At 48.9% G+C, this 27,395-nt stretch overlaps 10 protein-coding genes across 10 annotated transcripts; 3 read left to right on the forward strand and 7 right to left on the reverse strand. All coding sequences in view use genetic code 12, as the record gives it.

The window, feature by feature from the left end:
• On the forward strand, positions 1 to 468 carry FOB63_004311 (uncharacterized protein; the record flags this gene model as incomplete). Its single annotated transcript, XM_002614826.2, has 1 exon — positions 1 to 468. One exon carries the CDS (start codon positions 1 to 3, stop codon positions 466 to 468), a length of 468 nt encoding a protein of 155 aa, XP_002614872.2.
• Positions 469 to 3,863: 3,395 nt separating this feature from the next.
• FOB63_004312 (LicD family protein) lies at positions 3,864 to 6,107 on the reverse strand (the record flags this gene model as incomplete). The annotated part of the gene is made up of 1 exon (XM_002614823.2): positions 3,864 to 6,107. One exon carries the CDS (start codon positions 6,105 to 6,107, stop codon positions 3,864 to 3,866), a length of 2,244 nt encoding a protein of 747 aa, XP_002614869.2.
• Positions 6,108 to 8,154: 2,047 nt separating this feature from the next.
• POT1 (acetyl-CoA C-acyltransferase) lies at positions 8,155 to 9,405 on the reverse strand (the record flags this gene model as incomplete). Its single annotated transcript, XM_002614820.2, has 1 exon — positions 8,155 to 9,405. One exon carries the CDS (start codon positions 9,403 to 9,405, stop codon positions 8,155 to 8,157), a length of 1,251 nt encoding a protein of 416 aa, XP_002614866.2.
• Positions 9,406 to 11,199: 1,794 nt separating this feature from the next.
• FOB63_004314 (uncharacterized protein) lies at positions 11,200 to 11,616 on the reverse strand (the record flags this gene model as incomplete). The annotated part of the gene is made up of 1 exon (XM_002614819.2): positions 11,200 to 11,616. One exon carries the CDS (start codon positions 11,614 to 11,616, stop codon positions 11,200 to 11,202), a length of 417 nt encoding a protein of 138 aa, XP_002614865.1.
• A 754-nt stretch (positions 11,617 to 12,370) lies between these two features.
• On the reverse strand, positions 12,371 to 13,813 carry FOB63_004315 (uncharacterized protein; the record flags this gene model as incomplete). Its single annotated transcript, XM_002614818.2, has 1 exon — positions 12,371 to 13,813. The coding sequence occupies one exon, from the start codon at positions 13,811 to 13,813 to the stop codon at positions 12,371 to 12,373; it is 1,443 nt and encodes a 480-aa protein (XP_002614864.2).
• A 316-nt stretch (positions 13,814 to 14,129) lies between these two features.
• On the forward strand, positions 14,130 to 15,527 carry FOB63_004316 (uncharacterized protein; the record flags this gene model as incomplete). The annotated part of the gene is made up of 1 exon (XM_002614817.2): positions 14,130 to 15,527. The coding sequence occupies one exon, from the start codon at positions 14,130 to 14,132 to the stop codon at positions 15,525 to 15,527; it is 1,398 nt and encodes a 465-aa protein (XP_002614863.2).
• Positions 15,528 to 16,601: 1,074 nt separating this feature from the next.
• Positions 16,602 to 19,316, reverse strand: FOB63_004317 (tetratricopeptide repeat-containing protein; the record flags this gene model as incomplete). The annotated part of the gene is made up of 1 exon (XM_002614816.2): positions 16,602 to 19,316. The coding sequence occupies one exon, from the start codon at positions 19,314 to 19,316 to the stop codon at positions 16,602 to 16,604; it is 2,715 nt and encodes a 904-aa protein (XP_002614862.2).
• A 678-nt stretch (positions 19,317 to 19,994) lies between these two features.
• Positions 19,995 to 22,988, reverse strand: AKL1 (serine/threonine protein kinase; the record flags this gene model as incomplete). The annotated part of the gene is made up of 1 exon (XM_002614815.2): positions 19,995 to 22,988. One exon carries the CDS (start codon positions 22,986 to 22,988, stop codon positions 19,995 to 19,997), a length of 2,994 nt encoding a protein of 997 aa, XP_002614861.2.
• A 1,438-nt stretch (positions 22,989 to 24,426) lies between these two features.
• On the reverse strand, positions 24,427 to 26,790 carry FOB63_004319 (origin recognition complex subunit 2; the record flags this gene model as incomplete). The annotated part of the gene is made up of 1 exon (XM_002614814.2): positions 24,427 to 26,790. One exon carries the CDS (start codon positions 26,788 to 26,790, stop codon positions 24,427 to 24,429), a length of 2,364 nt encoding a protein of 787 aa, XP_002614860.2.
• A 182-nt stretch (positions 26,791 to 26,972) lies between these two features.
• RPC11 (DNA-directed RNA polymerase III core subunit) lies at positions 26,973 to 27,308 on the forward strand (the record flags this gene model as incomplete). Its single annotated transcript, XM_002614813.2, has 1 exon — positions 26,973 to 27,308. One exon carries the CDS (start codon positions 26,973 to 26,975, stop codon positions 27,306 to 27,308), a length of 336 nt encoding a protein of 111 aa, XP_002614859.1.
• Between the last annotated feature and the right edge of the window lie 87 nt (positions 27,309 to 27,395).

The following is a 27,395-nucleotide window of genomic DNA, read 5'->3' on the forward strand; positions in this document are numbered from 1 at the left end:
ATGCGCTGTAAAAAATCAGTGTGTCATCTAGATCAACAAAGCGACACCAGCGGCAGCAGCAGCACCGAACAAACCGGCACCGACAATTTGGACGGCACCAGAGTCAGAGCTGTGGTGGGTACCGTTGGAACCGTTGGAACCATTGGAGCCGTTAGAGGCGTTGGCAGCGGAAACAGCAGAGGCAGCAGTCAAAGCGATAACAACAGTCTTGAATTGCATTATGTGATAAGATGTGTGGATAAAGAAATTTCTTTGGCGAGGGAGGGGGGACACTGGTATTTATACCCATGCGCCCTATCTCCTGCACCCTGTGCGCGAATAGTCATTTCTTTTTGGCGCACCACATTTATGGAAAGGCGTGCCATGCAGTCATCTATATTTATTCTGCTTCGAATCATAGTCTATTCTGTTGCATTGGGTGGTTTTGTATGGCCTTTTCTTTCACTTTGTTACTGCCTGGCCCCATAATTAAGCTTTTGTGGCAAAGCAGGGGCCACATCAGCTTTTTGCTTCCAGGAAAACCGAGCGGGGCACATTTCGTCCCGAGTCTAGATTAGCCGCCTGCACACAAACAACGTGCCATTTTCAGCTAAATTCAACCATTTCCGGACACACGACATATATCCTGCACAGAAACGCAGAGCCTACGGCCCGCCTTGAAAGATTTTTCCGGAGACATTGCGTGAGAAAATGGGTGCTGGGTTTCGGAAGAAAGCATGGCAGAAAATGTCGCGGGCGCAAAGCACCATAACAGATTCGGCCGCTAACCTTCTTATGTCTTTGCCTTCGGGTTTTCCGACGACACAAGAGATCCAAGCCTGCCATATGTGCAGGATGGTTAATAGGGTTTTTTTTTTTTTGCACCAGCCCCGAGTTTTCTTTTTCTTTCCGCGTCCACACAGCCTTAGGCGCGGAGGTACGGGTGGGACGTCGATGTCTGTGCCGCCAAAATGAGGGAAAAACACGATTTTCGAGACTGCACACAGGCACGTTACCCCTGGCCAGCGCGGTGTTTTCCCTCGAGATGCGTCACTCCTGCGAGGATTGCGTTCTGCACGAAATCCGGGGGCTTGTGTGCACGCGATGATAACGACATTTCTCTGTTGCAGGAAAAACGTCATCCCACTGGTACCAAAGTCATTCGTAGAGCCGAATCTGGTCCCACGTGGGGTGACAAGTAAGATCGAAGTTCACCAGAATAGAAAAGTGTTGACTGCATTGACGTCATTAGGAATGGAACAAACCATCTGTGGAACCACAGGAACGAAGGAGGATTAATGATCCGAGAATCAAAACCACTCGGTCAAATATCTTCAGACCAGAGATCAAGTGAGTCTATCAGACCAAAACAAGTTGGTCAAATGTCATCAGACCAGAAATCAAAACAACTTGGTCAAATGTGAGATCAGGTATATTTATAAGACCAGATCAATCAGAGTAGTCAGATCATTGAATGAGTCAGATAAGACGACGAAGTCGGATGAAGCCAGGCTAAAGCATTGGATCAGACATCTAAGATGAGACATGGCAGTTCATCCGGACCTGGTATCCCGAGTCTTTATATATCTTGTCTTATCTTCGTCTTTGTTACGTGTTTTATATCGTGTCTTGAACGATGCCGGGACAGAGCTCAATTACATGATTGCTTGTTGTCGTGTACGCATCTAGACTTGGCCATTTCTGGACTCGGGGCAGTGCTCTCACATCTGAACGAGCAGTCTTGTTCAGAATTCGAGCTGTTAGATTCGGTATGATCTGATTAGCGAATTTCTTGTTTGCTTGATTTGCCAGTCAAATGTGGATTCTTCTGGCTGTTGAAAAGGGTCTCGTGTGAGGTCAGTTTTCACCTTGACCGTTCCGATCTCAAGCAGTGTATCGGAGCTAGCAATTCGGAGGCTAGCTTTTTGTGTTTCAAGCATTCGTGATTTGCAAAAGTTTTGGACATGTATCTTGAGCAATTTTCAAGGGCTTCATCTCAAGTGAATCTCATACTTTACTCATGTTTAGTTCCTGGACTAGCCTTGTTCGTCTTTTGACCTTAGAGTTCTTTACTTTGATCGTGTTCTTGCTTAGTTTTGTACTATCATTTGGTTTTCTGTATCTGAAACCTAAACCTGAGTCACTTGAGGTGAAAGTCTTGGTTAAGGATATGTTTTCTTCTAGTGTTCTGTAACTACAAAGTACTTAGTCCGGATCTGAGTGCGTTCAAACAGCAAAACTGATAGCCTAAGCACAATCCACAAAATAAGTAAAACGACCATCTAAGATAGATGCTATAAACAGTCTTGTCTTCAACTACAGTCTGCTACAACATAAAAGATTCTCCGGGATACCAAACATGGCCAACATAAACAAAATTCTGAAGTGCAAGCGAAGATAAAGTCATCTAGATTTCAAGCAAACATTATATTATCGAGATTACAAACGGATGTTAGCGACAAGGAAAAGTCACGATAATGTTATGAGGCAGAATGTGTCTATGCTTGCTAATAAAGAATAGCCAAATTCAAATGGGATGACCAATTGGTCACTTTACACCAGCTCAGTCAACACACACATCATTGAAGCAACGCCTAAAAGATTGAAGGTCGAGGACAAAATAAACTGATCAAGACATCAGTAACAAACTAAAAAATTGGATATGTAACACTTGTAGTTTAGGTTTCCATTACAACGAGAACCCATAGATCCTAGTATCTATTATTGGGCCTGCTCTCCTGATACACATATTTCCAGCGGATGAAATTTCCCTAAACCGATAAATGGTGGACCGGACGAAGAAAAGTATGGAGCAGTAGATCCGAGGGCTGGATAATTAAACAGCAGAAACTTGAAGATCTGCCAACCACACAACGACTATATGGATCTTGTTGAAACGGCCAAGACATCCAATAAGCTTTCAATTTATGAAAGATGGCACGTAAGTCAAATTGACAAATATTTGAAATCATAAAAGCACTGGGGCTATATCAATGGGGGATGTTCGCTCGGCCCAGTGTTTGCTTAGCAATATAAGAAATTCGAATAGCTCGGTGGCTTATAGCCATTTCCTATTCACCGGCTGTACTAAAGTGTCGGATATTTTAAGCGAAGTCGGGATATATATCGTTTCAAGTCTACCAATGGCACTAAGAGTTGCAAACTGAATGGAAGAAATGCAAGGAACACAAGATGTAGGCAGAACACAACGGAAACCGATTGACAAGCCTGACATGAAGTGAATCACTGATTCAATCCGCAGACTCATTTCTGTATTCAATGTTCGCTGGTTCTATTTTTGTCTGCCGAAATAATCACCACGTTCGTTCGTACGACCATTCCGATCTTCTGTAATAGGGCAAAACAAACCAGGTGAAGACAGGTAAGAAACCATGTGAAGACAGGCGAAGACAGGTGAAGATAGGCGAAGACAGGTGTGAACCGGGTGAAAGAATAGGAACAGGTTGAATGGCTGAACTTTAGTAGCTAAATAATTATTATTTATACTTTTCTTATTTCCATAACTCATATATATTATCATAAGATTAATTGTGATCTCTTATATATTCATATAAGATGTGTTGAAAAGAATTAGAACCAGGTGGAATAGAACAGGTGGAATAGAACAGGTGAAATTGGCCAGGGAATGTGGCCTAAATGTTGTATTGAATGTGGACCTGAATGTTGTACTGAATGTGACCTGAATGTTCCTGGCGTACAGTAGTTGACCTCTTGTAGCAGTCGACCGTCCTGTAGTAGTTGACCTCTTGTAGTAATCGACCTGGCTCAGCCGTCTAGTAGTGTCTTAGTCTCTGTATTAGTCCTCTATAAACCCCGCATCGTGCTGATGCAATGAACGCCAACCGAACCATGCTACCGGCCAACTAAGCCGCCGGCGGGGCCAGCGGCTTCAGCGCCAGCAGCGCCAGCGCCAGCAGCGCCAGCAGTTTTCTTTCCCCGTACAACTTGGCCATCTCGAGCGTCTTGCGCACCTCGCGCCCGTAGTCCCAGGCGTCGCGCGCCACCTTGCCCATGAAAAAGTCGCCCCACATGGCGGCGTTGGTGGCCGGCAGGCGCGCGTACTCTTGCGCGTGCGCCGTGTAGTCCGCCACGCGGCCCCAAAGCAAGCGCCGCATCTGCGCCTCGTGGTAGCCCGTGAAGCTGCGCGTGGCCATGTACTCGCGCAAAAGCCACGCGTGCGAGAGAAGACGCACATAGTCCTTGCGCTGCAAGAGGCTCCACGGGTTGGCCGCGTCGCGCTTGTTCTCCTTCGCCCCGACCCGCTCGCGCACATTGCTTTCGGCCGACCACACACGCAAGCTGTCCAAATAGACGTAGCCTCGGTATGTGCGCAGCTTGAGCGCCGCCACACCGTACTCGTGGTCCAAGATGGCGCCAAACTGCAGCGGCACGTGCCCGAGCTGGTTCTGCACGCCCGCCACCACCAACGGCGACAACTCGTCCAACAGCGTGAAGTGGTGGTTGCGGCAGTTGTAGACGTGCGCGGCGCGGTTGGCTGCGGCGCCGCCAGGGCCCGTGTGGTAGCGTTCGGGCGCGGCCACGTCGCTCACGGCCAAGCCGGTGATGTCGACGTAGAGGCCCGTGTGGATGTCGATGAAGCGGGCGTCGATGTTGTTCATGCCGTTGGCGCGGCTGCGCACGGTGATGCTGGAGCCCACGTCGACGAAGAACGCCGCCATGCCGCCAAAGGTAACATTTTGGTATGTGTTTTCGTTTTGGCTGTTTGTATTTTCATTGGTCGGGTCGCTGTTGTGGTCGTGGCCCACGTTCTCCACGACCAAGGTCTGGTTGAAGTCCCGCGCCAAACGGTGCAAGTCGCGGAGCGGCATCTGCACGTCGGTGTCGGCGTCCCAGGGGAAGGCCATGCCGTTCCAGTACCACAGCAAAAGCAGGCCGTGGGCGATCCAGGTGACGAGGCCGTGCGCGCGGCAAAAGTGCAAGTAGTTCTTCAAGAGGCGGTGGAGCGCCACCACCTGGCGGTCGGTGTGGAGCGTGAGGCCGTCGAAAAAGCGCCAGTCGTGGTGGTCGCCCAAAAGCCGCAGCGGGTCCAGGTTGAGGAAGCGCGCCTCGTTGAACAGTTTGGGCGGGTTGGGCGTGCGGAGCAGGTGCCGGAGCAGCGCGGCGTAGGCGGCGGCCATGGCGTCGTGCGGCTGCTGCTCGATGCGCTGGGCCTCGCGCGCCGCGTCCACCTCGAACCACAGCGGGTCGAGCGCGAGCTGCGCCGGGATTTCCGCGTGCGGCACCGTGGGCGCCTGCGCGAGAAGGGCGCCGTATGCCTCGAGCACGTTGGCGCGGACGTGTTCATTTTTATTGTTCCCTTTATTTTTAAGGTTTTCGAGCACCGCCTCGACGACGCCGTTGTGCAAGAGCCCGTTGTCGAGACTATTCGTCCCCGCCACATCCACATGGTACGCGCCGTGGCCGTTGGTCAAAAACACCACCTTGGCCGGCGGCGGCGCGCCGTGGAACAAGTGGAGCTTGCCCAAAAGGCGGGCGTTTTCGCGCGTTTGCGCGCTGGGGAACCGCGAGATGCGGAGCCCGACCGGCGACGCCCCGTCCTCGTGGCAGTACTGCCACACCGGAATCATGGGCAGGTCGCCGGCCTCCTTGGGCGCAAGCGTGAAGAGCTCTTTGCACAGCGGCTTGTTCGCCACAAACACGTACTTGTGCACCGCGCTCAAGTCCACCCAGTCCGCCCAGTGGAAGGGCATTTTCTCGCCCGGGTGCGTGCGCGCCCAGTGCATGTACGCCCAGAGCGTGAGGCGCGGGTCGAACGGCTGCACGGGCGGGCGCGCGGCGCTGGCGTCGACAAAATACTCGGGCACCTCCACCTCGACCGGCGGCGAGTAGTCGGGTTCAAGAAAGTCAAACGTGTGCGTTTTGTCGCTCTTGATGTTTTCTTGCATGAGCGCCTGCACTGCCTCGTTGAAGGCGGCGTCCGTATCGAGCGCCACGCTGGTGCTGGTGATTTTGTCGTACCAGATGCTGAGATTGAGGAGAAGCCGGTCTCGCGGCGTCGAAAGGAGAAAGTACACGCTGGCGTACGCCAGCACGAGCGCTAGGGCAAGGAGCGCCACTCGTGTGGGTTTGCGGAGCCGAACAAACATGCTGATGTTGGATGTGAATGCAGTGAATTGAGTGATCGTTGAGTGACCGTTGAGTGACAGTTGAGTGACAGTTGGAGTTGCAGTGGTTATTGCAGTTGGTAGTTATTGCAGTTCAGTTGTGGATTCAGTGGTGGATTCAGTTGTGGCTGGTGTGTTTTGGCGGTGGAACCTTTTCGAGACCGGAAGAAAGATGCTGTTGTCGGTTTCTGGCGGGTGAAAATTCGCTGTCAATGCGTGTGTCTTCGGCATCCTCGACCTTATCCGCGTGCAGCCAATCCCGCTTGCCGCCTGCAGGACCAAGTCCTCGTGCGTCGTCAGGGCGCCGGGTTCGGAGCGCCCGCCCGCCCCTGCAGTTTGTTTTGCTTCGGTCCTCGGCGCCGTTGCATGTCTCGCAGGCTACGCCGCTTTGCCACGCCCGCCAAAAGTGGCCCGTTGCCGCTACCCCTATCCTAGTGGGATGTGGCGTGGTGCATACAAATTAGAGCCGCGCGCAAGACGGGCTCGTGCATGTGCAGATACCTGTATGGAATCCCCTGCAGTGTATGCAGACAATGCCGTTTCCGGCTTGACATCTAAGCGAGAGGAACAGACGTGGGCCGGGCTTATCTTGACACATCTGCACTAGAATGCGCTTTTTTGCTTCTTTCGTTTGGGTGTGGTTGGGTGGGTTGTTTTCTCTTCCCGACTCTTGCCGCCGCATGCTTCTTTCTTTTGTTTCGTCTTTTCTTGTCTTATTTTCTCCGTTGTTTTCTTATACCCCAAGGCACATAACTCGGGCCGCAGGTGCAGCACCCCACCACGAAAAACCGGGCCAAGTCGTGTATAACTGGCTGAAAAACACCCCAGGCCAAATCCGGAAACTGGGCCCATCGGGCCGGGGTATTTAGTGCCACCGACTTCTAGCCTGCACTAAACTATGTACATGTGCGCTTATTCCTAACGGGGCCGTTCTATGCGACCGACGACAGAAGCGAAAACCGTTGAGATGTTCATGCAAAAGACGGAATTATTCGGAATGGGAAAAGTCTTGAGAGACCCATACACTGGTGCTTCTTACGTTCGAGTGGTCGAAGTTTTCGTAGTAGCTTCCACGACAGTTATTCTGTCCATTGTCTCAGTTTCATAACTTCAGAAATAGCACCAGCCAAGAATTGTCACTTTGCAACTTTAGTCTGAAAATATAGATTCACACGTTGGCATACCGGAATGCCCATCCCACAGTTGCAGAACTATTCTTCGCTCCAGACATGCTAGACCTACCAATGACGTATTTCATGTAATCCGAACAATAGATTGCCTTTTAAGACAAATGCAAAGTTTAGCAAATAGCCGAGAGTTACCCTTTGTTAGTCCACACAGACCGTTGTACACTGTAACGATAGTCTATTTTTACAATATTTCGATTACCTTATGTTTTCTTGCATTTTGTGATCTTGTGTTTTCTCTTGGGACCTCTATCCTGGGATATGTGTCTTGTGACATTTCCTGTTTGCATTCCACCGTTGTGCTTCTGTACCACCTGGCTTGATGGCTTCTGTTGACTTGTAACGGTACGTTTTATTGGCCTGAAAGGACAACGTGTTGCAACTTGAACTTTGTCCCCAAATAGTAAACATTTATTGTGGAAAGTGTATCACCTCTCCATTCAAATCATCAACAATAGAACCAAGGATACTTTTTTATAACAAATCTGTCGGTGACCATGTTTCAAATTACTGATTAGCTTTTGGGACCCTAAGTACGCTATTATTCTGAGAGTTGATCGTATTGATAATCTAATTGAATCGTTTCCAACCTTTAGGTTTTGTCAGAATGTGTAATCGTTCAATTGACACAACTCTTGCCCGAATCTTCATTTTTGACGGACATTATGTACGTTGATGGCTACAAAATAAAGATTCAACGCTTTCATAGAATATTACTTCCTGCTATTCCAGCCTTGAGCTTCCAATACATATCTAAAAGTCATTTTTCACCTCTATTATACGCTTATTTTGCGAGCAGATCATTTAATAAATAGTATTCATTCATTGCTATATCGTTAACATTACTCTTTGATGACAATCGAAGCAGCACCCATTCCTGTGCCGATACACATGGAAGTCAAGCCAATCTGGCCCGTCTTCAACAAGGGCAAAATAGTAGCGTACTGTCTAGCACCGGTGCATCCCAAAGGATGGCCCAAGGCAATGGCACCGCCGTTGATGTTCAATTTTTCTGGGGGAATGTTGCAACTTTCAGCAGAGTACAAACACTGAGCAGCAAAGGCCTCGTTCACCTCAAAAACATCAATGTCGTCCACAGTCAAGCCAGTCTTCTTCAAAACAGTAGGGATGGCAACTGCTGGTCCCACACCCATGATTTCTGGAGGAACACCAACAGAAGAACACAACACATACTTACCCTGGATTGGGTAGCCCTTCTTTTCGGCCAAAGAACGTCTCATCAACAAGACGGCAGCAGCGCCATCCGAGACTTGAGAGGCATTTCCGGCGTGGGTCACACCATCCTTCTTGAAGGCAGGCTTCAACTTTCCCAAAGATTGCGCAGTAACACCCTTTCTTGGTCCTTCGTCTGTGTCCACCACAATGGTTTTCACCTTGCCTTCACCCTCTTCTTCGTCGTCATCGTCCTCGCGAATGTACGACTCGATGGGCAAAATCTCAGACTTGAACACGCCAGAAGAAACAGCCTTCTCGGCCTTGGCATATGAAGCAGCAGCAAATTCATCCTGCTTGGAGCGAGGAATGTTGTATTTGGCAGCCACATTCTCGTTCGTGATACCCATTGGAATCAAACACTTGGCCATCTCCTCGTTCTCTTGCAACTTGGGGTCCACTTTAGGAATCGACTGGGGGCCGTAGTTGGACAGCATAGACTCGACACCGGCGCCGATACCGCAGTCAATCTCGCCACACTTGATCTTGTTGGCGATTTCCGAAATGGCCATCAAGCCAGACGAACACTGTCTGTTGAGAGCAATAAATGCCGAGCTGTTTGGAATACCCGCTGCAAGACAGGCACCACGGTGTTCGGACGCACCAGCGGCACGGTTCAACACATTGCCCACGGCCACGTCTTCAATCAATTTTGGGTCCACGTTTGTCTTCTTCAAAAAGGCCTTCAAAAACTTGGTCAAGATCCAGTCCGACCCCACATCTTTGAAGCTGCCCCGGCCGCCCTTGGCAATGGCCGTTCTGTACGCGCCGACAATGACAACATCGTCCGGGTTTTTTTGCAACAATGCCTGCTTGGAAGATGGGTTCAACTGCCCGCCCAACATGTTCAATCTATCCATTTTTATGGTTTATGGTGTTTGTGTCAGATAATCAGGGACTTTGCGGCTTGGCAAGATCGATAATGAAAATAAGAGTTGGCGAAAATTCTCAGCTGGCGGTTTCAACAGAGAAGCAGGTTTTGCTGGAGAAAAAGTATCGGACGCAAACTAGTGGCGACCCTGGACCTTTTTATATTGCCTCTTCACATTCACTTGCACCCACTCCGCATTTTGAAAATCGTGCCTGCAGACACGCCCCGCACCCCGAAACCGAGGCTATTGGCCAGACAAGCTGATTTCCAAACGAAAAGGGAAACGACGGCCGGTCAGAAAAAGTCTTGGACGCCTACGCTAACAATCCAAGTCCACCGGAACCGGATCCCAGCGTGGAAAGACGGCGGGAAAGCACACACCCGTACATCCCACTCAATGCTTGTGCTTTTTTTTTTTTTTTTGGCCATTGATGATGCGGTCACGTGCGCAGACCGGTGCCGAGGAAACCCCAGGCCGAGGGCCAGATAAGCTTCGGTCACGTTACGAATGCCTCTGCTCCCCTCACTTATCTGGACCCATCTCCGACTTCCGTGGATAGGCCTGCCCTGTGTATAATTGTCTATAAAGTAGGAATGATGACTGGTATTTTTTTTTTGTTGGTAATTAGTGGCGTTGTAAGGTTTAGTAGCTATGTTGATTAATTTCGCAGGCGTCGTCTGTGACGAAGGACTATGGTCGAGTTGTTCTGTCTAATAGATCAAATTGTTCTGGTCTAATAGATCAATTGTTCTGTCTAATAGATAAAATTGTTCTAGTGTAAAGCGATCCAACTGTTCTGGTGTAAAGCGATTAAGAATGAGTTAGAATTCAGCAAGTTCCACTGACTAGCAATCGCAAAATTGTATGTCCAAGATTAGGCAGATCAAGTTGCTAATCATTGGTTATCGTAGAATCATTAATCATGTCAGATCACATGAATAATACAAATGGCTGATCAGGTCAACGTCAAGCATGAATGATACAAATGGCCGTTCAGGTCAAGAATGTTAAGTATGACAATATATGGCAAGTATGACAACATGGCAAGTATGACAAAATATGGCAAGTATGACAACATGGCAAGTATGTTGACCCATGGCAAGTATGTTGAACCATGTCAAGTATGGCATGTATGGCACACATTCAAAGCACGTTAACGCATGTCAAAGCATGTCAAAGCATGCTTGCCATGTTAAACCCTGTCAATCCTGTCAGATCACTCCAATTTATTTCAGATACAGATCACTTCAATCTTCAGATCATTAAATTATCGATCACTTCAATCTTCAGATCATTTTTCGATCAGTTCAGATAACTCAAATCAACACCATATAGTTGTATTATAGCCCAGTTAACCGAGCACCTTTCTAAGTATCAGAACACATTCATTTCCCATAACTATTCCCGATGAATCAGTTTCTGGTCTTCAATTCTGCCTGAAATCTCGAATCCTGTTCTGGCCATCGACAACTTTAGAAATTTCGCTTGTATTTCCTCAGCCGCCTCAAAAGAAGCCCAGTGCCAGATTTGTGTCTTCCAAGACCAGGTGGATCCACGATATTGCTTTCACCGACAGGCCTCCGTTTCTTGGCTTCGTCTATTGTCTGTTTATCTGCATTTCTGCTTTGCTTCCATTTCGTCACATGTATTGGTCGTATGATACAAAATATTCTAAAAATGTCACGGCACAGAGGCTGATGCACGCATCGACCTGCCAAATCGAAAACAAAAGCTCCTTTGCAATGGGCTTCTTTACGCCTGCCCGGCAAAAGCCAAATGACGTCACTCCTCCTTCTCAAAAGAGAATATTCCAATGAACGGCTCGATCTTTTCGGGCCTGCCCTCGGGACACTTGCCGGTAAATACTAGCGTCGGCAACTCTTCTTCTGTATTCACCTCCAGTAGCGCAGAATCGTCTTCCGGAGACGAAAGAGACACAATCTTGTTGAAGTCTATGCGTAGCATACCGTCGTCTTCCACCACCGCAAACAACTTGTATCGCTGGTTCTCAAAATCGCCCTTGTCATTGTAATGGATGGAACCTTTGGATGATCCCGTGATCAAACCTCTGGTGGATCCAATGCCCATGACATTTGTGCCGGGCACTTTTATGTAGACGCCACTAAGTCCAAAAGACGAGCAGTGGATCTCCAAGTCGCACTCATTTGCATACTGGAAACTGATTTCCCTGCCTTCCATTTCGGGCCGAAACTGTGGTTATCGTTCAAGACGTTGTTTGACCTTGACGCGAAACGGCAATATACGTCTCACTTGGCTTGAAGGTTGGGGCCCCGGTCACGTGCCGCTCCCACATCTATTCATGCTACATTGAAGAAACTGAACAGAGATAGAGGGTCAAATCTAATGGAGCCCAAAATCATGGACTAGTGAATTTTACATCTGTGGTTGTGCTTGCTGCTGCGTCTGTGACGTTGCTGCATGATATTTTCTCAATATGCCAAAATATCCATGAATAATGCCATCTCGACTGTATAGAGGCGGCATCAGGCAGAAACCTATATCTTTGCATAATGGATGGTGTGCACATGTTTCAAGATTGGCGGCTTAGTAATGCTAAAATCTGTTTCTCAGAACATTGTTTGACATGGTGCATATCTTGCGTCATCAGAGCCGGAATTCGTAGCCCTAAATGGAGTAAGAAAAAATGTAGACAAGAGAAAAGGGAAAGACGACACCGGATGTCGACGAAAGAACAAGACAAGGAGACAATAAAGATAAGGATACGCAAAGAAAAACGAGAGACGACGGCAAATATAAGCACAAGAAGGTTTCCCTCTCTCAGCATCGAAAAATGATCCCTGGAGCAACCTAGTAACCTGTAAACCAAAAAATTATTTAGTAGCCAAAACAACTCGGGTCATACCGGCTGATTTCGAGCAAATTAGTTTCAAGAGGCGTTTCGAACTCTTTATTTTTTCCTCCCTCCAGCTACTCACTGGCTCAACTTGTGCATGTTTTCCGTCCATGAACTATACTCTGCTGGAGAAAGAACCAAGGATCGGAGATTGGAGGCAACCCAATTGGCCACACCAACCAAGGACGGCGTATTTTTCGAAATCCATGTGTCCGTGTTCGCACGGACGTTTTTCTCTGCCTGCTTTGCTTCTTCCACCACAGAAACGACCGATTTGCCCCTTTGCGCAAGAAAACTCTCGAGCGCCAGCTTTTTAGCCACGACAAGGTTGGTGCTGAAGTTGGGGGCTACGCTTAATTTTGCCTTTTCTTCGGGATATGCTAGAGGAACCACTAAGAACACATCCACCGCATTATTGTTGAATGTCCAAAGTTCGGGCAAACCTTCAGGCAAAAGTATTGGCACATGTATTTTGTAGCGAGACCCTTGTGACGACTTGTTGAAAAGTTTTACGTGGTCCTTGAGTTTTGTCGTGAGTTCGTCTGTGGCAAGGTTGCGTTGACGTAGCATTTCGGGAGACACGTGAGGTGGAAGGTTTGACTCTAGTTCTCTATTCAGAACAGAAGCCGTGGAAACTTCTGGAGGAGGAGCAGCAACCGGTTCTGGCGTAGCAGCAGACAGAGCGCTGTTTTTGAAAGTGACGAACTTCAACGTTTGTCTTTTTTCTTGCTTGAGAAAATCTTCCAAATACTTATCCATCGTCTGGACTTGCGACAATAGAGTGGGACCGTCGACCAACGACATGGTATCCTCTTCCAGATCATCGGTTTCCATCAGGTTGCCTTCCTTCGTTGTTTCTTTACGTGCCTCCTTCGATTTCCCAACGTTGGTATTTTCGGTTTTCTTGCCCAGCTTTTCGTTCTTCGCCATGTTTTCGTTCTTCCCTTTCTTTCCCCTCGCCGCCTGCGCCATGTTTGCAATCTCCCGGAATCCTCTTTCCACATTGACAGCGAAACCCCGCGGAACTTCGGTGTTCAACACTATGATGGAGGCTGGTTTCGCTGGATATTCTGCGGGCACCGCCAAGTTGAAATTGAGCAGCGCCAAATCAAAGGGGAAGTCCGGGTCCGACGGCCGAAGCATAAACGACAAATATATCGCCTGCAGCGGGTCCCGCTTGATAACTCGGGAAATATGGTCGGTGGCAATTTGCGCCCGAGCTTTCTTCGATAGGCGTTTTTTCAGTTTTTTCGCCAATCCAGGCTCGGGGCTAGCTGTGTCTTTGGCACTGGTATCCACTCCTGATCCTTGAGTCTTCTCCGTTCCCGACTCCAGCGTTTTCTGAGATGATTCAGCTTCGTTTTTCGCCCTGTGCAAGTCTATGATCTTGGCCAAAGGAAGACCGTTAATGGTCACAGGAAGGTGGCGGTTAGCAAGACGGGTGAGCTCGAGGAGACGCACATCTCTCGATTTTTTCTTGCTCTTCTGTGGCCGGCGCCGTTTTTCGTTAGAATGAGACATGTAGTTGAGATCGCACCGATCTGTATAGTGGTAGATGGACAAGAAGGTTTTCAATGTTCACCAGAAGGAGGATTTGGAATAGACTAGACTTTAAAAGAGGCAAATAACCTTCTAACATCGGTCCAAGTATACAAGAAATCGTAATTTTTGGCTTGTACCGGAAACAGTTTGATATTGATTTCGACAGACCTTTGTGTTTCGCTTTCTCATTTTGCACCCAATAATACTTTTCAGCCACAAAACTTTTTTAACTACTTTCTCCTCTTCCTGCAATAGAGAGCAAAGCCAGAATATTACCTTAAAGTCATTCTTTTTTATGGAACAGTTTGTAGACATGCTCCACAAACTCTGGATCGGGTCCCATTTCCTCTGTTTAGTCAGCTTTTTCCTTTGTTTCCAGTGGCCCAATTTCTACACATACTGTGCCACATGCTCTGTGGCAGCTCCAGCTTTGGCCATTTTCCGTCAGATTTCAAATACGCTCCAAATTGTAGAGCCCTCTGAGTCTTCCCAAAGTCCTCTTTCAGATCTCTTAGATTCGGAGAACTTTGTTCTACTCTCGTCTGCATTTCTTCATCTTGTAACACCAGCGTCCCCTCTCAAGCTTTTTCCCCTGGCCGTTTACTCTCTGCTCCATCTTTCATGGTACATCTTACATGATGCTGTGCCACTTTCGCCCCTCCGATTGTCGCTGCTAGCTCTACTTCGCTCTACAGAAAATGTCTTGCTTGCCATGGCCACTGTAGCAGACTTTTTGATTTTCTTCTGCTACGTCAACGATTGGCTTCGAGGAAAAACCCTGCTGATTGCCGTGGCTAGTTTTGGATGGACATGTTTGAAGCAGCTTGGGGAAAGACCGGAAGCTGGTGCTTTGATGCACCATGCGATGGACATTATGGTGGCTGTCTACCCTCTGTGTTTTTTGATCCCGGTTCAAAGGCTGATTTATAAGTTGGTGCCGCTAAGGAGACAACCAGGCCCAAATACGACAAAAGAAGGAGGTAAGACGGAATACAGAGATGGGAGAGATCCTTTGCAAGATAAAGAGAATGTGATCACAACGCAAGATAAGAAAGAGATTAGTGACAGAGAACCACACATCGGAGAACCGAACAGGAGCGTCCTACAAGCTCAAGAGAAGAAAAACTGCCGCGTCGAAAGACAACAATCAGACCAGATCTTAGCAGAATCAAGGGAAAATTCTAGTGAAACGGACATTACTCCCAAAACACTTAGGGCTCCGATTGCTCCTGAGATTAAAGAAAAAGACAAAAGTGGCGAAGCTCTACGGCAAAGATTGTGTGAATTACAGAAAAAACCTGATCCAAACAAGGACCATTCATCAACCAAAAGTATGGAGGCTATGCCTCATCATCGAATCCAAGTGCGAGTCAATAATCATAAAGTGGAGCAGAAACCAAAACTACAGGTTACAAACAGTAATCTTGTAAAAAAACGAGTTGAAAGATACCTCATGCAAGTAGATAATGATGGGATAAATGGCGTTTTTGTTGGTAAGAGGATGAATGATCCGGTTAACGATGTTTTCCTGAGACAAGTCAACATACCAAGACGTTACGGTGAAAAGATCGCTCCCGAAGAGAGCATCGAAGAGAGCTATCTGGAACTACGAGATCCCGGACTCGAAGAAGAATTTCTCAGGTGGGCCAAACCGTCTCGCAAGATTTCCAAATTCTGCGAGACGTTTGAGTGATAAATACAAGAATGTAATACCCTTGGCATGAATTGGCAGTTGGTATGTGGAAATACAAGAAGCGATAGCAAGTGATGTCTCCTTCAAATTCCTCGTAATAAATTTCAAAGTAAGTACAAATAACTAGTAAAAAGGTGTCATATGAGGAGGCTTGAATATTTTATAGTAAAACTCGGTGTCTCAAATACTCTACGCAGAAACCACACTAGGGCCTACAATAATCTGATGTCTGCATAGCTTTTTCTTGCCATTCTACCTTCATTTACTTAAGGTCTATGATAGCAAACAGAAGCCTGCAGTAGATAGTGTGGAAAAGTTGCTAATAAGCAGGCTGATTTCTCTAAAGCTATCTCTTCGTGAACCAATGAGGAGAGGCGTTGCAACAGCTTTAACAGTAACAAACGAATAAAACCTCAGGTGTTACGGTTTCAACTGCAGAGAAGATTATTCAGATTTCTTCCAGTATGATATTTACTGGTATTCTTCAACTACGTTTTAGCCCCATCTACAGAAGGAACCAGGAGTTACTGTAGAATACAGTTGTTCATCTAATAAGCATATGAAGCATTGAAAACCTAATGCGATGATATCAATGGATGGCATAATGGCCAAAGTCGATGCGTAGAGACTTCTCAAGAGTACATGACAATAAAAGCCAAAAACTACAATTTTCAATGAAACGGGGTTTTATCTGAAGTATCAAGTATGAAGATGTATTTTCCTCAAGGAAACAGCTACCACTGGATTATTGTCTCAGATATTTAAGATTGCATTAACAGGCCATCAGAGTACTAAGTGCTACGCAATTCATGATAAAAGATCATCGTCGGGTATGTCTTGCTTCATCGCACTACATTCGGCTATCCATCTACGTGGAGATCCAGTCTGCTATTCTTCTCTCCATTCTATCATCTTCTCTCCATTCTATCATCTCCTCGTCCATCTATCATCTCTTCTCTATTCTATATATCATTCATCATCTCGTCCATTCTCTCATCTATTCTTACTCCATTCTCTCATCTCGTCTATCATCTCGTCCATTACCACCTATCTACCACCTCTCTATCACCACTATCATCCCCGCATCTCGTCACGCAACTCCTCCAACTTCTCCCACCCCGCCAGGCCCTCCCACTCCCGCCCGCGCGACATCAACGCCCGCACACTGCTGCGCGCCTTGTACTTCCAGTCCTTGCACACCACGGCGCCGTGCTTGCCCTCGCGCTCGCCCAACGACTCGTACGCCGCCACAAGATCCGCACACGCATCCACGGCCTCGGCCCACGCCGCCTCGTCCACATCGACCGGCCGCGCAATCGCCGCCCGGTACGCCTTTTCGTGCGCCTCCAACGCCGCCCAAGCACGGCCGCGCCACAACTCCACGCGCGCCACGATCTTCCAGCACCGCGGCTCGTCCGCCACCGCCGGAAGCACCGCGCAGAGCAAGTCGGTGCACGCCGCCTGGAAGTGTGCCGCGCGCCGCGCCGCGTCGTAGGGCTCGGCCACCAACACCTGCGCCAACTGCTCCAACACCGGCACGTCGAGCGGCACGTTGGCGTCGCCCGCCCGCCGCATCTCCACCAACTGGCGCGTGCCATGGAGCACGTCGTTCCACTCGCCCAACTGCGCCGCCACCACCACGTAGTTCTGGAAAATGCGCCACAGGCGTCTGGCGCCTTCGCCCTGCTGCAACGCGCGCTTCAACGCGCCGAGCGCCTGGCGCTTTTTCCCGAGCCGGAGCTGCGCCGACGCAAGGTTCGACCACGCATGCGAGTTGGTGTCGTCGAGCGCTACGCACCGCGTGAAGGCCTCAGCAGCTAGCTCATAGTTGGCCGTCTCGAGGCCGCCGCACCCGTAGAAAAACCAATTGTCGTACGACAAGGGGCTGGCGGCTAGGCACTCGCGCATGTGGTCCAAGGCGAGCGGAACGTTGCGCTCGACGCCAGGCAGCGGGCGGTATGCGTAGCGCGCGAGCGAAGCCTTGGCCTTGGCGTAGCGGCCCACGTCCCACGCGCGCTGCCACAAGGCCGGGTCCTGCTTGATGTCGCCCAAAACACTGAGCGCGCGCGCGTCGTCGGGCCGCACGTCGAGGCGCGCGCGCAAGAGCCGCTCGGCCGCCGCCTCGTCGTCCACGGCCGCGTAGCACAACGCCGCCTCTGTGGGCATGTGCAAGCGCTCGTAGATGTCGATGGCCGACTTGAGCACGCCGAGCGCCATGTACTTCTCGGCCAACGCCGCGTCCATGGCCCACTGCGACATGAGCGGGAGCTGGTGGATGTAGCGGAGACGCTCGCATACGGGCGCTTCATCGCCGCTGCCAAACGTCTTGGTCGCCACATGGACGCCCATCTCCTCGACCAAGGCGGTCATCTGCAAAATGCCGCGCTCCACGGTGCGCGACGAGTTTGTTTCGAGCACAGACCGCTCCCAGAGCGCGCGGCCAAAGACGCTCCAGCTGGCGGGCCGCGCCGCGTAGACGATGCGCCGCACCACGGCCGAAAGCTCCTCCTCCACCATGGTGTTGCCCGAGGGCGACGTCTGGCGCACCGTGGCCACGCGGAGAAGCAACTGGATACAGTCCAAGTCCGAGAGCGGCGGCTGGTTGTTGGGGTCCAACAGACGGAGCTCGGCGGGGATGGTGGAACATACGGGGAAGAGCCGGTGCGGGTCGGCGATGTCGGGCACAACGACAGTGCGGGAGGGAAGGGAGGAGGATTGCTGTGGATCATTCTCGTCTTCTTTTTCTTTTTCTTTTTCTTTTTCGCTTTCGTTTTCCTCTTTGTTCTCTATCTCGTACTCCGGCTTCTCCAACAAGAGGTCCGAGTCCAACGGCAACGCCCGCGGAGCCAGGCCATGCGTCAGCTCGTCGGCGCTTTTCGCCAACAAAAGCAACGACGCCGTGTGGAACGTCTGGAACTTGGTGCGTTTGGCCCGTGCTCCGGTCAACACAAATTGCATCTGCGAAACGTCGGCGGCCTCGCGCAAGAACTTGGGCGCCAAGTGCTCTGTCTGAGCGTGGACGTTGCTGCGGGCGCTTTCCAAGAGATAGCTGAGTTGCACACGGCGACGAAGACTCTCGTCTGCCTGGCTGTCTTTTCCTACAAGCGCATCAACGGTGCTTTGCGTCAAGAGAAGCCCGGTGGCTGTGGCCAAAACATCGGCAGGCTCTTCCAACACACTGAGATGCGTCTGCAATGCTCTTGCCCGCCACCACAGAAGCGACGCTGCTTCGGCATCTGCGGCAACGATCTGCTGTGTGTGTTCCACAACTTTCTCGAGTTCGGCGCCGTTGTGCACCAACGAAACGCTGCGGGGCACCTGTTGAAGCCGCTCAAACACCAAGAGCGCCAAAACAAGGAGAAGTGGGTCGTACATGAGCTCGTAGGCGGTTTTGCCTTCGAGATCAAGAAGACGCGCCGCCTTCTTCTGGATGTCGGCGTCGGCGGCGGCGAAAAACATCTCCTTCGCCGAAACAGGCGGCTCGGGCCCTGTGAAGTTGGCCTGGAGAAAAAGCTGGAGAAGACACACTCCAACAAATTGCGCAGTAAGCGACGGAAGCTCTTCGACTATGGTGGAAGCAAGCTCGCGTAAAAGCGTGTCCAAGTCGTGTTCCGGGTATTTTTGCGCTGTTTGCTCTATTCTGGATTGAAATCCGTCAGTGGCCTGGCGTAAGACAGACGCATAGTCGCCTACCAAAATTTGGCCAATAGCCGACTCATCGCTCTCAGAAACGTTTTCTTTGGCCTCGAGAAGCACAAGCTGCGCCAACATGTGTGGATCTGCCAGCATGATATATGGTCTTTGGTTAAGAGTACTTTTTGGCGATGCTGGTGTGCATGTATGCGATGGGCCTGGTATATGTAGGTCTGGCTATTGTGAAGCCTTATTTCAACAGCTATTTCGAATGATGAAGTTCCATATTCAGCTGAAGAATTGAATGTTGAATAGTTTTTCGATATTTTTTAGCATTTTTGGTGTAGTTGCATCTCATGCAAAGTTGTGAAACTTCACAGTGGCAAGATGAGATAACTAATCCACATGCTGTATCTCCACAATAAAACAGTATTCGGATATATTTTGGTGGCTCCAATTATTTCAGAAAGTAATACGACAGAGAGTTGAATGTTTGCAAATAATCTTACTATGAAATATGTATGTCTATGCAATTATCACAGTAACTACTTCAACAGACTATTAAGTGAAGTTGGACGCAGTAGACATGCTTTCTAAATACTCAGAAGCGAAAACTATTCCTTACTCCGTAGATCACCGGTTAATCAAAAATTGCAGTGTTCGCCTATAAAGCTGAATTCTACGTTCAAAAGTGCTGGTCTATGAGCTCTTGCTAAGAGAGGAAATGATGTAGACATGCAGACATGCACTTTCTAGCACACTCACATTTCTTCTGTTCATCGAAACATTGCTTGAATATTATCAGCGCGATTGCACCGTGGACAGAAGATAGCTTTAATCGGAAGAGAAAAAAGAGCGCCGCTTCTTCGAGTCGTGATTACTGTCGCTCCGTCTTTGGTCGCCTGAGCGCCGGCCCTTTGGGCGCCGCAAAGAGTCACGGATGGCCACACGGCTCATTTCAGAGTTTGTGTTTTCGTCGTCCGATGCAAAATCAATCACCTCCTCCTGAAACGCAAGAGGCTGGGCCTGAATGTCAAGTTTTTTCTTGAAGACAGGCTTCTCCTTGTCCTTATTCTCTTTGCTCTTCTCCTTGGACCTCGCCCGAGCTTTAGCTTCTGGACGAAGAGGAAGTGGAGGCTCCTCAGAGCGAGAAGTCCTTCCAACTTTGGCGTCCGGACGAAGCTCCTTTCTGATTGGTTCCAGCTTGAAAACCTCGGGGTGACCATCGGGTCTAAGTACATCTGGTTTGAGAGCTTCGGCCTTGATCTGTTCCCTGACTTGCTCACGTATTTGCTCCAGCCTCGATTTCGCCTCAGGCTTGACTTCTCTAACCTCTGGCCTCACGTGTATCTTAGCCTCAATATCTGGCACTAGCCTTTCTTGCGGTTCTCTAACTTCTTTCTCTGAGCGTAATGCAGGCTCCATATTCAAGTCAAGCAAACTGACCTCTTCGTACTGTGCAACCGGCATCACAGACGGAGATGGTTCATGGGCTAGATCAATAAGATTCTTTTCTGCTTCCAAGTTCATACTAAACATTTGCTTGCTCAAATCAGGGACACTAGACACCGATGCTCCAAGCATGTTGCCCCATGGATTTGAGCTCTCACGCTTGTTCGTTGACGCACGGTAGGCCAGCCGCAGTCTCTGGTGGAAAAGTTGCTCTTCGGGGCTCAATGAGAGCGTGGGTTCGTTAAGGCGGCCGCGATCGTCTCTTTCGAACTCGCTGCTTATTCCCGGGAGGTCCTTTGGCTTTGGATAGTCACTTGGCTTTGAATATTCACTTGGCTTTGGATATTCACTTGGCTTTTGGGAGTAATTACTAGGCTTTTGGGAGTAATTGCTAGGCATCTGAGAATAATTAGGCCTCTGGGGATATTCGACCGGCTTCTGTGAGTGGTCACTTTGTTTCTGAGAGAAATCACTTGGCTTACGCGAATAGTCACTTGGCCTTGATGAGTAATCGTTTGGTCTTTGGGAGTAATCATTGGTCACCTGCAAGTAGTCGTTTGGCACCTGCGAGTAGTCATTTGGCACTTGCGGATAATCTCCTTTGACTAGAGAAGGATCCTTTTCCCACAGCTCGTGCTTGTCCGTCGATACAGGCACAACTTGCTCCGTGTCGCTCTTTTCGGAAACTGCTCTGCTCTTGGTGGAGCCAGTACGCGAGACAAAAATGGCTTCAGCCAAGCGCTCTGCGTCTTTGTCTAGAGAGGCTGGCGCTTGCTGCCAGGCCTCGACGTTTTCGTAGACGGAGGCTTTGGCTCCGGATTTGTCGCCTATAGAGTCCTTGCCGCTTTCTCCAGGTACGTCAAGGGCGTCGAGGGAAGGGTAACGCACCTCGACGTCTTCCACAGTAAGCGCAAGATCATCATCGGACTCGCTCTCGACTTTTCCGTCTGCGTTGGCCGTGCCATAAACATCGTTGTCTGGACCGATTGCGGCACTATCAACTTGAGACGGCTGCTTGATGTAGTCGCTGACATCGGGCGCATTACCAATGCTGGCTTCGCTCGATGGTAGAGCGTCGACCGAATCATGGCTGTCCGGCTTCTGTAGTCCGTCGCTTCCTTCAATGGCGACGCCTCCACTTTGAGCAACTCCTCCACTCTGGGCAACTCCTCCGGTTTGGGCAACTCCTCCGGTTTGGGCAACTCCTCCGGTTTGGGCAACTCCTCCGGTTTGAACTCTTTCTCCGGTTTGAACTCTTTCGCTGCTCTGGGCGGTTCTCTCTCCGCTTGGCACGCCATGTTCTTCTTGGCTTCTGGCCTCCCTGCTCTTGCTTCGCTCGCTGCCCTGGCTCCGGCCTCTCGCCTTCTCGAGCGCCTGTCTCTCCATGGCACGGGCGCGCTCGAGCGCCTGTCTTTCGAGCGCCTGGCGCTGCATCTCGTGCAACGCCTGGAAATCGTACTCGCCGGCGTGGTAAAAGTCCTCGACATCAAGCGAGGCAAAGTCGACGTGCATCATCCGCGCCAACAACATGAGGAGCTGCACAATGTTGGGGCGCATGGCCGCGTTCTCCTGGAGCATGATCACCACGAGGTTCTTCAAGTCGCCCGAGTACGGAGGCACCGGCGGGAACACATAGGCCGCATGCAAGATGGCAAGGTCGCCCTGGGCCTCGAACGGCGTCGTGTAGTAGCACAACTTGTACAAGAAGCAGCCCAAGGCCCACATGTCCAGGCACTGGTCAATGGCCACGCCGCGGTACAAGTCCACCATTTCGGGCGAGCGGTACTGCGGCGTCGTCTGGTACAAGATGTCGTGTGCTAGGTGGGCGCGGGCCGCAGGGTCTGCCGGCACGGGCGTGGGCGGGGCCACCAGGCCAAAGTCGCAGAGCTTGAACTGGCCATGGCCGTCGATCAAGACGTTCTCGATCTTGATGTCGCGGTGCACAAGCTGGAGGCGGTGCATCTCGTAGACGGCAAGCGCAATGTCCCGCATGATGGCGAGTATCTCGTGCTCGCTGAGCTTCTCGCGGAGCCGGGCGTTCATGTACTCGAGAAGCGACTTGTTCGGGCAGAGCTCCATGAGCACCAACACCTGGTAGGTGCCGTCGGCAAGGCGCTCGGCGTGCGAGTCGAAGTAGCGCACCACGCAGCGGGCCCGCCGCAAGGTTTTCATCACCTCCACCTCTTTGCGGAGCGTGGCTAGCCCGCTCTTGTCGGGCACAATCACCTGCTTGAGACACCCGGTGGCCGTGCCGTCTTCGGGCGGGTCCATGGTCACACGGTAGATGTGCGAGAAGCCGCCGGCCAGGAGAAACGCATTGACGGTGACGCGATGTGTCCCCACTGTTAGGGTGGTTCCGTCCGGAAGGCGGGGCATGGTGCTGGCTTTTGGAAAAGAGTGTGGCAAAGGCTTGCGAGGCGCGTGGCAATTGCTTGGTGAATTCGGTAGGGACTCCGCTTCGGATAGGCGGAACACTAGGGCAATTGCGTGGTGTGGTGGGTCTGGTTGGGGTTGCTGGTGCAGAAAGGTGAGGTGGAAAAGTGCGCACTGCCTCGAGGCTTATCTGTAGAGAAAGGAGAGGAAGAGAAGAAGAGAAGAAAAGAGGAAAAGAAGAGAAAAGAAGAGGAAGAGAAGAAAAGAAGAAAGGAAGGAAAGGACGAAGAACAATTAAGCTAAGCTTAGAATGGTAGATGGGACTGTGTCTGGTGGATTCGTGTCTGATGGCATTTAGTATATATGATGCATTTCGTTGACATACCGATCGTAGCATATTTTGGAGGACCAACATCTACATTTGTCAGAGGGAAGTAGCTTCAGCGTCCGGATGCTCCCACTTAGTATCAATGCTCCAGAATTTGGCGAGCTTATTTATGAAAGTCAATAAACGGCCTCATTGAACGTGTTATGACAAGAGATTACATCGAAGTTAACCTATGTCCTAATTTAGTGAGAAGTAACCTTGAAAAGGCTGTGCTCTAGACCAGTCTTGCCCTGCTACTTGATAATACTTAAGTAGGCCCACTACTTTGACTGGTGTTCTAATATTATAGTCTCCTTTACTTCACCTAACAAACTCCAAACTTTCATCTCCATTACGTGAGAAGACTCGTTATTTACTCAGAACTGTAATGAAAGACTTCAACTAACACACCACACTGTTTTTACTTTTCGAAGTATATTCACATCTACCGTGCTATATTAATCACCTAGAATATAGGCTAGAAAGCATTTTAGACCTAGAAAGGATAGCTTGGAATCTACATGTAATATATCAGTTTCTGATGGTGCATACATTTCGTCTAATTTAAGTAAAGCGTAGATTTGTTTAGCACAAACTTGACTAGTTGAGATGATCCTTGGTTGATGCTTATTCTCTAAGTGTACTCATACTCAGTTCAATGCACTGTGTAATGGAGAACGTTTAATTTGGACGATCTGGAGTCCGACCAATAATATCCTTAATCTTTGAACATTTAATGCAAATAGACAAAACTAGCGTAATACCTTGATTTGTTTATCGATCCAAGTCGACGAAGTCGAACACTATCGATTCTCTGCTGAAATAAAATCAAGAAAATCCACATGTCCAAAGCTGCTCATAGTTATGTAGTACGGAATCTACAGCTACAGTAATGGAACTGAAAAAATTACTTTTACGTGGTTGTATCACTAAAGTAACTTAAACTTTCACCTGGCATCTCCTCAGGGATTCTGCTCCTGAAACCATTCTCTAATACTGCTTGTTAAATTTGATCCTTCTGTTTTAAGCTTTATTACTTCCATCATTAATGCATGCATGCCGTATTATCGGCTATCACTTCAGCTCAACGTCAAACTCGTCTTTCAAGATCATGGCCATCTCATCATAAGTAAATGGAACGAACACTACCTCAGTTCCTCCGCTATTCTTTGTAAGCGTGCACATTTTGTGCTCCACATATTCTCCCAAAATGCTCCGGAAGTTCATCTCGTTAGATGTAACGTATTCTTGTAAACATTTTTCGTACACCAGGCGCATCTCCACGCCTGTTTTTGCATTTCCTCGAAGTCCCGTTTGACCAGCTTTTGTGGATGTGGTTTCTTTCAATTTTTCCAATTGCATTTGAAGCAAAACCCGATACAAGCTCCGTGCATTGCTGCTCAAAGAAGTCAAAACATAACGAGCACCTTTGCTTCCCACAAATTTCTTGGAACGTCCCATGTTCAATACGTCTTTGAATGACATTTCCGTGCTGTAGGGTTGATATGTTGTTGCATCGTGCCAAAGAAAATTGAAGTTCTTGAATCGGTACAAATCCCAGAGCAAACTTGCATTAACGTTATCTGTGGAAGTAATAAACCACACATTAGGAAGCGCAGCTAGCTGAGAAAGAAAGTTTTGTGACCGCTCGTCTCGAAATGCATCCCCATCAATGTTATGCACCACGAGAACAAGGTCTGGCTTGACTATGCCTTTTTTCTTGTTTGCCATCTTTCTCAAATTGTTCATTAGAAACGGAAATGCTTCCGAAACGTGCTTGGGCATGCGGATATTATGTTGTTTTTGCATTTCGGGGGTAATAATTGCAGACACAATATCGTGGATGACGGTTTTGAGTTTTGTTGATGGGTTGTATCCATTCACCACCATAATTACGGGATACTCCTCTTTTGTTTGTAAAGTGTGTTCGTACCACCCAATCATGTAATTCTGAACGAAATCGAGCACAAGATCAATCTTCGATCCCACACCGTAAAAGTTGAGACTGTATCCTTGGCTGAGTTCAAAACACCATTGATGATATAATTTACGGTGAATGTCGAAAAGCGCTGCTCTTTCTGCTTTATAAACCATTTCACCTAACTTGACCATTGGGATGAACTCGTCATATTCAAGAACTGGTGCTCTTGTGGCTAAGGAATTGGCTGAAGGTCGGAACCGGAGATTGTGCTGCTCAAAATACCCTTCACTTCCCTCCAAGAAAAACGCTCTCTCATCGGTAAGTTTCCCTGCAGCTTCTAAATCAACGTGGACACCCGAAAAGTATTTGCGTAGATACTCCTCGTCTTTGATATTTCCGTTCTCGTCGATTTCTGGGATTGGCAAGGGCTCAAACTTCGTTATTCTCTTCAGCTCCGTCTGTTTGTTCTCTGGTTGCATGATACCGCTAATGACTGGAACAGTTGAGTGAGAACTCTTACCTGTGTTTTCAAAATTGAGCGAAAGATTCGACTTTTCTTTTTGCGGAGAAGGTACGGGACTTGACTTCTCAGACTTGATGCTATCCTGGAAGAACTCGAGGTCGTCCATTTGAAAAATGCTATGCACCTTTTTGGTGACTTTTTCTTGTTTACTGGGTCTTCCCTTTTTGGTTCTTCTTTCTTCTTTTTTCGGTGATGAAAATGGTGACTCAGAGCTTCCCACGTTCTCAATTACAGCGTCTTCTTTCATCTCGATCTTCACTCGAGATTTTCGGGGCAGAGCCAGGCTTCGCTTTGGTGTTCTTTTTCTTTTCGGGGTGTCATCCTCTTCAGATTCATTATAAACATCATCGGAGTCATCATCGCCGGAAAGCCAGCCTTCTTTCTCTTCTCGATTTCTTTTTTCTGCCTCTCGTTTTTCGACAACTGCTCGTCGTGCCCGCTTTCTAGGTGTCAACTCAACTTGTTCGAGTTTCTTGAGCGTCTCCTCTTTCCTGGGCCTGCCTCTTTTGCGTTTCGGAGTACCTTTTTCTGGCGGATGCGGTGCGTCGTTTTGCTTCTTGGATTCTTCTATTATTGCCTGTGCTTCGTCCAAGTCCTCTTGAAGAGTGGTCTCGTCATCATCGAATTCCTCAATTAAGAGAGCGTCGGTCTTCGACCCAGTTTTCATGGCGGAGCCCACTGTATCCAAATGCTTTCTTTTGGGCGATTTCGACCCCGCTCGTCCATTGGGCGTTTTAGTTGGAGACAATGAAATGTCGTCATTCAGCTCCATTCGAAGAATACCTCGACGACTGGGCGACTTGAGAGGAGATGGAGAAAACACATGTTCAGCCGCACGGATTTTGGCTTTTTCTAGGCCATTGGTTTGATCTAGCTCGTTCTGCAGACTCATGTGGTGGAACGAGAACAATACGATATGTGGAGTTGATAGTTGGTGATGCACGTGACGAGATTCTCGCTTCCAAGTAACAGAGTCTATGATGTTAAACACCATCAATGCTAGGATGAAAGAAAATAGACTGACAAACTTCACGTGGTTCTCGACATAAATATGACCCTGATGTTAGTAGAATGTCATTGGCACCTCCTTATCCTCTTCTCTTGAAGAGTGTCACGTGACCACGCTCATCTCAAATCATCGTTCTCTCGTGAATCAATAGTAGCAGTGTACTGGAAATGCTTTCGTTCTGTCCCTACTGCTCCAATATGCTCTTGGTTTCACAGGGCGAGGATAACTGCAATAGGTTGTACTGCCCGACCTGTCCATACGAATTCAGAATATCCGGTTTCCAAATGTTCGAGAGAAAAATGCTACCCAGAAAAGATGTTGATGACGTTTTGGGAGGCGATGGTGCATGGGATAATGTTGATCAGACTGCTGCCCAATGTCCAATCGACTCATGTGGCAACGACAAAGCATACTTTTTCCAGTTGCAGATTCGTTCTGCCGATGAGCCTATGACCACTTTCTATAAGTGTACCAAGTGCTCTCATCAATGGAGGGAGAATTAGAGATGATGGAGGTTTGGCTGAAAGATGTTTTGTGTGGCTGTCTCACTGCCAATTTGCATGGGTTTGTCCCTGGTCCATGGGGCCACT

The sequence above is a fragment of the Clavispora lusitaniae genome (assembly GCF_014636115.1).
Source record: "Clavispora lusitaniae strain FDAARGOS_655 chromosome Unknown tig00000187_pilon, whole genome shotgun sequence".
Lineage (NCBI taxonomy): Eukaryota > Fungi > Ascomycota > Pichiomycetes > Serinales > Metschnikowiaceae > Clavispora > Clavispora lusitaniae.